At 37.9% G+C, this 12193-nt stretch overlaps 1 protein-coding gene across 21 annotated transcripts in view; it reads left to right on the forward strand.

Moving 5' to 3' along the window:
- Positions 1–12193, forward strand: part of DNAH12 (dynein axonemal heavy chain 12) — a 191641-nt gene that overhangs the window by 42198 nt on the left and 137250 nt on the right. For 16 of the 21 annotated variants that reach the window (XR_011563137.1, XR_011563135.1, XM_070777134.1 and 13 more), the window contains 4 exons: positions 594–685; positions 5447–5625; positions 9068–9203; positions 11218–11343. Coding sequence is in view for 18 of the 21 variants with exons in the window: in XM_070777134.1 (XP_070633235.1) it covers positions 594–685; positions 5447–5625; positions 9068–9203; positions 11218–11343 (533 nt within the window). In the remaining 3 variants the exon portion in view is untranslated. The other 5 variants (XR_011563138.1, XM_070777140.1, XM_070777139.1 and 2 more) reach the window with 3 other exon arrangements.

A 12193-nucleotide genomic window follows, 5' to 3' on the forward strand; every position in this document is an offset into this window, starting at 1 on the left:
AATGAAGTGGGTTGCCATTTTTTACTCCAGGGAATCTTCCTGACCCAGGGATTGAACCTGCATCTCCTGCATTGGCAGGTAGATTCTCAACTACTGCACCATCTGGGAAGCCCTTAAAAGCATTAGTTCAGAGTAGTGTTGAAAATGTTATTCACTCAGTTGTGTGCGACTCTTTGTGACCCCATGGACTGTAGCCCACCAGGCTCAGGCTTCTTTGTCTATGGAATTCTCCAGGCAAGAATACTGGAGTAGGTAGTCATTCCCTTCTCCAAGGGATCTTCCCAACCCAAGGATTGAACTCAGGTCTCCCATATTACAGGCAGATTCTTTATTGTCTGAGTCACCAAGGAAGCTTTATCTGTACCTCTAAGTTATTTTATATAAACTATTATTTTTATTTTAAAAGTCTACTTTTAATCTGGTTTGCTTGTTAGGTTTATTTTATGTTATTACATCTATTCATGTTAATGTATGTTATTAGTCTATTAATAATATTTAATTAAGTAGGCTACTTTAGTCTATGACTATATAAAAAGTACTTTATCTTTTTAAAAGAGTGTAACTGAGATTTAAATTAGATTATTAATTTTCAGTTGAAAAGTACAGTTGGCTCATTGATGGGACTGCTGTTAAGCTGATAGAGACTTTTCAGGCAGAGGATCATACTTTTGATGAATACACAAAGGTATGTGTTAATTCTGTTTTTCATTAATGCTTTTTTGAATTTATTTTTAAAGTTAAGATTTTTTATTCTAAAAAATAAATGCATCGGTCTGAGTTAATAGGATTTCTTATTCAAAACATCATTCTAGTAAACTCATATGTTCATCTAATAATTCCCTTATTCATTTAGCTCATTCATTGATTCAACAAAAATACTTTTCATCACATTCAGACATACAGCAATATTTTGGTTATGCAAAAATAAATAATATATAAACATTATCCTCAAGAGCTTATATTGAACATGGAAACCAGACATAGAAATAACAACTGTGAAAGTGAAAGGTGCTTAGTCGTGTCCGACTCTGCCACCCCATGGACTATACAGTCCATGGAATTCTCCAATCCAGAATATCAGAGTGGGTAGCCTTTCCCTTCTCCAGGGGATCTTCCCAATTCAGAGATTGAACCCAGGTCTCCCCTCATTGCAGGCGGATTCTTTATGAGATGAGCCACAAGGGAAGCCCAAGAATACTGTAGTGGTAGCCTATCCCTTCTCCAGGGGATCTTCTCGATCCAGTAATTGAACTGGGGTCTCCTACATTGCAAGAGGATTCTTTACTAACTGCGCTACCAGGGAAGCCCAACTGTAATATATTGAAATTAGTACTAGAATGGAGATAGGGACAAAATGGTATGGAACCTCAGAAGAAGGAATGGCTACTTTTGCGTCAGTAAATTGATGAAGATTTCTAGAAAAAGTGAAAAGTGGGCTGGGCTTTGAAATAGTTTATAGGTGAAGAAGAGAGGAAATGTAACATACTGCTACTGCTACTGCTAAGTCACTTCAGTCGTGTCCGACTCTGTGCGACCCCATAGACAGCAGCCCAGCAGGCTCCCCCGTCCCTGAGATTCTCCAGGCAAGAACACTGGAGTGGGTTGCCATTGCCTTCTCCAATGCATGAAAGTGAAAAGTGAAAGTGAAGTCCCCCAGTTGTATCCGACTCTTCTCGACCCCATGGACTGCAGCCTACCAGCCTCCTCCGCCCATGGGATTTTCCAGGCAAGAGTACTGGAGTGGGGTGCTGTTGCCCTCTCCAATGTAACATAAGACAGGGCCAAAAGTATTTAGAGGTGTTCAGAGAACGTTGAATAAACCCCAAATGGCTGAAGAATGAATAGAGGAGCCTGGTGGGGCTACATTTCATGGGCTGGGAAAGAGTTGGACACAACTGAGTGACTGAGTACACATGTACAGCTGAAGAATAGGTAGTTAGGAATACAATATCTAGGTATTTTGTGTTTCTGTACAAATTTTAGAATAATTGTGTTCTAGTTCTGTGAAAAATTCCATTAATATTTTTACAAAATATTTATTTTTATTTATTTATTTGGCTGCTTTGGGTCTTAGCTGTGGCACATGGGATCTTCAACCATCCTGTGGGAATCTTTCATGGCCTCTACATTGGAAACTCAGGTCTTAACCACTGGAATGCTAGGGAAGTCCCTGACTGTGTTTTTTTATTTTGTTTTGTTTTACCAATGTATGGGTCCTGCTTTCTTGTTTCTTTGTATATCTCATAATTTTCTGTTGGAATCCGGACATTTTAGGTAATATACTGTAGCAACTCCAGGCACTGGTCTCTCTTCCAGTTTGCTATTTTTATTAGCTTGTTTATTTGTTAAGAGACTGGGCAAATTATTTTAGTGAAGTCTGTTTTGCTCCCCACACCCTCTAAAGTACCAAGTGTTGCTCCTCAGGGAGCCACAGTGTTGGGTATGCCGAAAGTCATCCTGGAAAGGCTATGGTTTCAAATGTCTTTCTTCTCTCTTTCTCTGGCTATACATAGCTGTTAGTCTTCACATACTGCTGGTTAATTGCTGTATTGTTTTCAACAATTCCATAGAGGTATAACTTGCTCTACTGTAATCAAATTCAGACTCCCTTGAAAAAGCAGTTGCCAGAGTCAGTGTTTGATGGTTATTCTATCCCAGGAGGGATCGTACCAACAGTCTCCTTCCCTGGCTCTTTCTCTCAAACAAACTAGCTGGTGTATGATTTAGCCGGAATCTTCACCAAATCACTGAACCTTCCTCACAGTTGCTCCTTGCCACAACCTCCACTGTTTTTGAGGGCACAGTTAGGCTTGAATTTTTCCATGTTCTATTGCAACTGAAGTCAATTCCTTTGGGAAAAGATTAGGAGGTATCTATTTTATGACATGCTTCTCCTTCACTTCCAGGCAAAATATCTGAGCCAAGGCCTTGGAGCTGGGAATGGGGATAGTGATAGGCTTCTCTCAGTGACAATCCCACTGAAGAAGTCGAGCACTTAATGGAGTGTGTGCATTCTAAGTCACTTCAGTCATGTCTGACTCTTTGAGACCCTGTGGACTGTAGTCTGCCAGGCTCCTCTGTCCATGGGATTTTACAGGCAAGAATATTGGAGTGGGTTGCCATGATGTTCTCCAGGGCATCTTCCCAACCCAGGGAACTGAACTCGCATTTCCGGTGTCTCCTGTATTGGAGGCAGGTTCTTTACCACTAGTGCCATCTGGGAAGCCCAGACTCAGTGGAGTAGAGAGTACTAACCTGAGGTTAGCCTTGTCTCTTTTCTGCTATGGAGCTGCCACCTTCCCAGCGAGGGCAAGTGTGATTGGTGTCTCAGTATTCTCAGTGGTACCATGACCAAGATCGACCCTCCCTTCCATGAGTGGTATTTGTGTGGTACAAGGGAGTTCCCACCTTCCAATTACTTTCATCAAGAACCTAGCTTTAACAAAACCAGTTAAGCCATCCAACTGAAACCTGGGTGGTGAGGGAGCCCTCTGTTCTTGACTGCACTTGTCTGGAGTGGAGTTTCCACATTCTGAGCTGGCAGCAGGGTGGGAGGGAGAAATCCAGGTTTAAATACCACAGATTCTCACTTTTCCTTCTAAATTTTCATAAAGTTTCACCAATAGATGTTTGTTCATTTTCTGTATACTCTTATGACCATTTTCAGTGGTTTAAAATTAAATCTTTGTTTTTAAAATAATGTGTTGGTCACTCAGTTGCGTCCGACTCTTTGCAATCTCATGGACTGTAGCCCGCTAGGCTCTTGTCCATGGAATTCTGCAGGCCAGAATACTAGAGGGGATAGCCATTCCCTTCTCCAGAGGATCTTCCCTGGTGACCCAGACAGAAAAGAATCTGCCTGAAATGCAAGAGTCTTGGGTTTGATCCCTGAGTCAGGAAGATCCCCTGGAGAAGGGAATAGCAATCCACTCCAGTATTCTGGCCTGGAGAATTCCATGGACAGAGGAGCCTGGCGGGCTACAGTCCATGAGATTGCAAAGAGTCGGATGCAACTGAGCAACTAACGCACTTTAATATTCACCACTTTCACTGGGGACCATGTCCACAGAACTCCTCACGTTGTCATGTTGGAAGTCTTCTCTGGGTTTCTTTCTGTAATTTTAAAAATATGACTTCTTTTAAGATTTTCTCTTTTTTGTTGCTTCTCAGCTATTTGATTGTGAAGTGCTTTTTTGTTGTTTCTTTTATATTCCTTCCTGTTGAGAAGATTGAGATCCTTAGATCTGTATAGTTGTTATCAAACTTGGAAAATATTCACACATTATTTTAAAAAATTTGTCTCCTTCCTTCAATTCTGGAATTCTAGTTTTATGTATTTTAGACTGTTTAGTATTACTGCAAAGGTTACTGAACTCTGTTCAGACATTTGCATTGTTTCCAACGTGTCATATTTTCTTTGGTCCAGACCTTTTATTTTCCATATCTGTTAATTACATCCCAGAAAAAAATGGGTGATGGCCCTTGAGGATAAAGGGCCATCTGTTCTCCTTATTCTGGTGCCGTCAGTTCAACTGACTATTTGGTATATTTTTAACCAAGACTACTCAGTGTAGCCTTTGAACCAATTCATTAATACCTTCAGTTCCCTTAAACATTGAAAATTTTAAGCACAGTCAACTAAATACTGGAGACTAGAAAAATAAAGTAGCCTTCAGAGCGAGGAAAATGAAGAAAAAGTCTCCTTAGGGGAGAATAAAAGGAATATGAGGCATTTTGGTGGGGGGTGGAGGTGAGGTGAGGAGGAAGGTAAAGAGGCAACATTAAAGATGGATTGTGAAATTAAGTCAAAGTTGACAGGTATGTTTCACTTTCCATAAAGCTTGTCAAAATATAACGTGTCAGGTTTTCTTCCACACTACTTTGCTTAAATAAAAAAAAATTACCCCAGTATGTCTAGGTATTAAGAATTTGTATAAAGTGCAATATCTTGGAACTTTAGTAACAGCAGGGCACAATGTTTCTCTCCTGGATTATTTTGACCAATAACAAAAAGTTTCTTATATTTATTTTCCTGAAGATTGAACTAGAATTTTCAGTGAGGCATTAGTAATGGCAAGCAAGTATTAGTGAGCTACACAAATCGTCACATGATAAAGATTTGCTTTTAAACTGAGAGATAGGTGGCTTTGATCATGTTCTTTTTAATAGTTACTGAGGGGAATTTCACCTTGTGATATGTTCAGATATTTTTGATGCTATAAATGGCATTGTATTGGATGTTTACTGTTAAATTGGTAAATTCCTTAATGAAAGGACAGGGGGGAAAAAGTTGGTGCAACAATGGAAAGAAATTTAATCCCTTAGCAAAAATAAATGGATTTATACTTATAGCATATAATTAAGAATTTCACCATAACACTGTACTGTCAAATCAGAGGTTAATTTGAAAATTCTAACCATTTTTGTTTTAAATCCTTTTTTAAAGTTTATAGGAAAATTTTTCAATCTTGCTTCAGAAATAATGCTTTTGCCTCAGTGGGTTCATTTCCCTATGGTGCGTTTGGATTGTGAAGATTTGAAGACAGGCCTAACAAACAAAGCAAGAACCTTTGCAAACATGTTGCTAAATGATATAGCTTCAAAACATAGGAAAGAAAATGAAAAGTAAGTAGAATCAGTTGCCAAACTCAGAATTTTAGAGTAAAAGAGATATTGGGTTGTCAAAAAATAAAAAATTCCACTGGCCTTCTTACAGGAAAACCCAAATGAATTTTTGTCCAACCAGATAGTTTGCTAATAGCAATTCTTGTTTAAAAATATAAGATTAAAATATAAGTGCTTACAATGTTTTTTCTCCAACTTCAATAAGGATTAAAGCTAATATTTATATAAAGCACTTAGCACAGTGCCTAGAACATGGTACTCAAGAAACATTAGCTGTTTATTTTCCCAGAAGCAATATGAGAAAATTATATGCTTTGAAATCAGAGAGACTTGGATTTGAATCCTGGCTCTACCATGAAAATGACATGAAATGACTCTAGGCGAGTTACTTAATTTCCCTGAGCCTCAATTTCCTGCTGTGCCAGTTACGAAAAATAATACCTTGCCTTGCAGAACTGATGTTTGGATTACAGATAACATTTGTAAAGGATTTAGCACCATGCTTGACAGAGAATAGGTACCCAAGAAAGGGAGCTATCACATCAATAAATATTTTCAAGTCAATAAAAAAATATGACTGTCAGAAAGTTAAGTATTGGTTAGCCATATTTTGTACAAAATTTTATTACACAATGATATGGTAAAGTATTAGACACTTCCTTTCAACAATCCCATTGAGTAATAGCAATGACAATACCATAGTTAATTTTAAAAATGATTTATGTTTGACACGACTTTTTGGTGTTTACTTTTGTAATATTGGTCACTTTTCTGGAAAATTCTACTACTTTCAACAAGCAACTGTCTTATTATAAACTCATGGCAGAAGAGCAGTTGAAAAGTTGTCCATTTTCCTCTGCCTCGTTCATGCTTTGGTTTCTTCCTAAGTTCCTTATGTGAATTAGGTAACATCAAAAGAAGGAAACGGGAACTTCCCTGGTGGTGCAGTTGCTAAGACTCTCTATTCCCAATGCAGGGGGCCCAGGTTTGATCCCTGGTCAAGGGTGCTAGATCCCACATGCCACAAATGAAAGATCCCGCATGCCACGACTAAGACCTGGTGTAGCCAAATAAATAAATAAATAGTCTTCTTTAAAAGGAGGAAATGTGTACCACTATGTTAAGCATAATTTATTAAATAAATTAATAATAAAGAGCAATTTTCTTTTTTTTTTTTTTAGTTCTACCAGTTTATTGCTACCAACCTGTCACCCTCCACCCTCATGCACATATGCTCAGTCATGTAATCCCATGGACTGCAGCCCGCCAGGCTCCTCTGTCCATGGAATTCTTCCAGGCAAGAATACTGGAGTGGGTTGCCATTTCCTTCTCCAGCAATTCTCTTACTTCACAGTTTGGTTTAGTATCTGCTTGGGCAAACTTGCTCTCTCTAATCTTATTTGCCCTCTTTCCTTTTCTGTTTTGTTTTGCTTTTGGCTGTGTCACAGAGTATGGGGGATCTTTGTTCCCTGACCAGGGATCGAGCCTGTGCCTCCTGCAGTGGAAGCATGCAGTCCTAGCCATTGGACTGCCATGGAACTTCTACCTCCTTTTCTTTTAATTGTATTGTTGCTCCAAAGGGACTCAGATTCTGCTCTAGTAAGAAGAAAGCACCCACAGTAGAATCATCTACTTATTTTTTGCATTATCAACATTAATATATCCTTCTAAAAAACTATTTTTCTAAATAATTTTAAAGATTTATTTATTAATATTTGTTTTTGGCTGTGCTGAGTCTTTGTTGCTGTGCACAGGCTTTCTAAATTGCAGCGAGAGGGTACTATTCTTCTTTGCAGGGAGCGGGCTTCTTACTGTGGTAGCTTCTCTTGTTGCAGAGCACAGGCTCTAGAGCTCAGGCTCAGTAGTGGTGGCACATTGGCTTAGTTGCCACCTGGCATGTGGGATCTTCCTTGACCAGGGATCGAACTTTCGTCCTCTGCATTGGCAGGTGGACTCCCAACAACTAGACCACCAGGGAAGCCACTCTTAAAATATTGATAATCAAAAATTAACCATTGAACTTCCGTGGCAATCCAATGGTTAAGAATTTGCCTTCTCATGCAGGGGGTGTAGGTTGGATTCTTGGTGAGGGAGCTAAGATCCTACATGCCTCATGGCCAAAAAACCAAAAAGTGAAGCAGAAGTAATATTGTAACAAAATCAATAAAGACTTTAAAAATGATTCACAACAACAACAAAAAAGCTTTAAAAAAATACTGTCAAGCCCTACGTGATCTGATTTCTGTTCATCTCTACAACTTCATGTTCTATCCTCTTTTGCATTCACGCTGCTCTACTTGCCATTCCCAAACTCTGAAGCTTTTTGCTACCTCAGGCTTTTATCCTTGTTATTTTTCTGCCTTGAAAGCTTTTCCCCTGACATTTGTATGACTCTTCTTTTTCTTTCTCTCATTTTGAATTATCATCTCTCTTGAGAGATCATTCCTGGTCACTTTAAATAAAATACTGGTTCCTTTTCTATACTCCATTATTCTTTATCCCTTTACTGATTTTTTTTCTTCATAGAACTTTTTACTACCTAACACTGTGTTACGTATTTATGTATTTTTTGTCTCTCTCATCAACTTGAATGTAAGCTTTATGATGATAGGGACTTGATCTATTTGGTGTTATATCTCCAATGCTTAGAACTTTGCTTAGCACACTGTGGGTATTCAGTTATTTATTAAATGAATGAATAAGTATAATTACATAGTATAAATGAAATACCTGCATGAACTAAAATTTATTTTAAAAATCACTTACCTTTTTTGTACTTTGTTTTTGCAAGGAGTTTTTCTGATATTTCTAGCAATGGCATGACAATACTGATACTGCAAAGCATAGGGAAAAAATTCTATGAAATATATCTTAGTTAAATAATGGGTCTAGGTATAGGGTATCTATTAATAGATTCATACATACATAGACTTTCTGAAAGAATCATGGATTTTTAAAATGTATGCAGAGATTTGATCTTTTCAGTTGCCATGTTTCACAAGGGACATTACTACTACTAGTAATAATTAAGCTGATGATTATACTAACACCATAGTTACCAGTAATTGAGAGTGTACTATGCACTGGGCTCTTTTGCATTCATTATTCATTATTGTATTACAACAATCCCACAAGATTAATTTAATAACTTCATTTAATTCACAAATATTCAAAGCTAGTAGCAGCTGAGGCAGGATTTAGATATAGAGCCTCCTGATCGATCCAAAGCGTGCTCTATTTCACACTGAAAATGTTGCCTTAATTTTATAGATTTTATAAATCTATGGTGTATCCTGAGTTGTGTCAGTTAAGTTATACTTAAATATTTTAAGACGCCTAACTGATTGTTTTTAGGATCACAGTGCCTATTTTATAGTAATCATAATTGAGCGTAATATAGCATTAATTACTGTACCTATAATAAAGCAAGGTATTATGTCAGTATTTGCAGTGAATTTGAAGCAGTTAAAGAGCATGCATTAAAAGTTCCTGAGACAACAGAGGAAATGATGGAGCTTATATCTTATGTAGAAAAAGCCCGAACTGTAGGAATTCAGGAGTTGGTTTCACGGATCAAGGTAGGAATTTTTTAATCTACATATTAAAAAAATTTTTTTTCATTGTGAAATATGGTACACATATTGAAAATGAATAACACATATGGTTAAACACAGTTATAAAGTGAACACCTATGTTGCCACCACCCAGGTGAAGAAGTAGGATATTGCCAGCACCCTAGAAATCCTTTGCATATGACTTTCTGACCATAATTACTTCCCTTTCTGCACCTCCTAGCGGTGTCAACCTGGTTTCTACAGTAATCATTTTTTTCCTTTAGTTCCTCCATATGTGCATCCTTAACAAAGGTTTAAAAGATATTTTCTTTTATAGTTTCTACATTTAGTAGTACATATGCTCGTGCCTTCCCCTACACAAGGTTGTATACCTATTCACCTATATTATACTCTAATTTTTGTTTAAAAATATGAGATGCAGGGGGCCTCCCTGGTGATCCAGTGGTATAGAGACTTGCTATACACAGGAGACTAACACAACATTATAAATCAACTATACTCCAATAAAAATTAATTTAAAAACATTATTATGATTGGATGTTGAATTTTATTTTTTGCACCTATTGGTATGATCTTATGCATTTTCTCCTTTAATCTATTAATACAGCTAGTTATATGAATCAGGTTTTATTGGGTTAATTTCTATGTGCAATATAATACATATATAATGCATTCTGAACATTATATATATTATATACATATACATCCTATGTGTATCTCAAACAAAAACTCTTAAATTAGCCTTTGAATCTGTATTTCAGTTCTTAAAAATTACAGCACTGCATGCAGATCAATGCAGGTTATAAGGGGTAAAGATATTTAATGTCTTATTCAGGTAAATCTCTTGGTTTTAAAGATTTTTTTTTTTTTTTTGCCAGTCACTTCTAAACTCTTTCTGGACAATTGCTATATGCTAATGGTAGGACTTCCCTGGTGACTCAGACAGTAAAGCGTCTGTCTACAATGCGAGAGACCCGGGTTCAATCCCTGGGTGGGGAAGATGCCCTGGAGAAGGAAATGGCAATCCACTCCAGTACTATTGCCTGGAAAATCCTACGGACGGAGGAGCCTGGTAGCCTACAGTCCATGGGGTCGCAAAGAATCGGACACGATTGAGCGAGTTCACTTTCACTTTCAATGGTAGGCAAAAGAAGTGGTACTGTTATTGAAGATGCAAAACAAAATAAAAGATGTTAAAATCTTTGTCACCAAAGATTAAAAAATTAAATATATAAGAATAAAACTGTAAAATCCTTTAAAAAAAAAACAACAGAGTTGCTGGAAAAACGCATGTTTGATCACCATTTTCAGCCATATACATGGATAATCAAGTACTTTTATCTTAAGTCAATTGCAAGTGAAAACTATTAAAAAGCTTTAATTTTGGTATGTGTTTGTGTGTGTGTTAGTCCTCCATTCGTGTCTGACTCTTTGTGACCCCATGGACGGTAGCTTGCCAAGCTCCTCTGTCCATTGTATTCTCTAGGCAAGAATACTGGAGTGAGTTGCCATTCCCTTTTTCAGGGATCTTCCCAATCCAGGGATCAAATCTGGATCTCCTGCATTTCAGGCAGATTCTTTACCATCTGAGCCACCAGGGAGCAAACTAAATGCTCTTACTATAAAAGTCTTCAATTGTGTGCTATGAAGCCAGATAAATAATCCTATAGTTATTCAAATACCCATGTGATTTGGGTGATATGAAATATCAGTTAATAATCTGAGTCAGATTGAAATTTGAAAAAGTATTAGAAATTGTTGTTTCTCTTGTTCATAATGCTTTAGGGCTTCCCTTGTGGCTCAGCTGGTAAAGAATCCACCTGCAGTGCGGGAGACCTGGGTTCCATCCCTGGGTTGGGAAGATCCCCTGGAGAAGGGAATGGCTACCCACTCCAGTATTCTGGCCTAGAGAATTCCATGGACTGTATAGTCCATGGGGTCGCAATGAGTTGGACTTGACTGAGTGACTTTCACTTCCATTCTACATGGTTTAACATATCTGGAATTTCTTCTGTAGGAATCCAAACGCCGGATGAGTTACTTTTTAGATGTATTTCTATTTCCTCCAGAAGACTTAGCTTTAAATTCAGCTGTCCTTATGTGGCCTTGGAAAATTAATCCCATCTTTGATGAAAATGATGAGGTAAATATATGTTTCCTTATATATTTTTGTATTCTGATGTTTTAAGTTCAATGTTCATTTAATTTTCATACATACTTGCCATCTCCTGTTTTTTTTTTAACGTTACACACTGCTGTATTTGTTTATTTGTTTCTGGCTGCATGTGGGCTTTCTCTAGTTGCAGAAAGTGGGGGCTGCTCTCTAGCTGTGGTGGCTTCTCCTTGGGTGGCTTCTCTTGTCGTGGAGCACAGTCTGTAGGGCTCACAGGCTTCAGTCGTGTGGCACAGGATTAGTTGCTCTGAGGCGTGCAGAATCTTCCCAGACTGGGAATCAAACCCACATCTCCTGGCAGGTAAACTCCCATCCACTGTGCTACCAGGGGAGTAGTCCCTTGCCATCTACTTTTAAAAAGTAACTTCATGTGTCAGTATGAGTTTGGGATTAGCAACATTTATGGCCCTGCAGGCTTAAGACAGGCTTAATCCACAAGGTTTTAAAAAGTGGGACTGACATTAAAAAGTTAGAACTATTATCAAATTAATAACAGGGGGTTTCCTGGTCATCCAGTGGCTAGGCTTCATGCTCCCAATGCAGGGGACTGCGGTTTGATCCCTGGCCATAACTAAGAGTTCTCAAGCTACAACTAAGAAGTTTGCATGCCCCACTGAAGATCCCTCGAGCCACAGTGAGGACCCAACACAGCCAAAATAAATAAATTTAAAAAAAGGAAATTACTAAAAGACTAATAATCATAAGCACTGTGCTCAGTACTCTCCATTTATTAAATCATTTAATACTGACAAAAATCCAGGTGCTTCTATTTCCCCCATTTCATAGCTGAGAAAAATGTGTCTCAGAGAAGTTAAGCAAC

The sequence above is a fragment of the Bos indicus genome, chromosome 22 (assembly GCF_029378745.1).
Source record: "Bos indicus isolate NIAB-ARS_2022 breed Sahiwal x Tharparkar chromosome 22, NIAB-ARS_B.indTharparkar_mat_pri_1.0, whole genome shotgun sequence".
NCBI classification, from domain to species: domain Eukaryota; kingdom Metazoa; phylum Chordata; class Mammalia; order Artiodactyla; family Bovidae; genus Bos; species Bos indicus.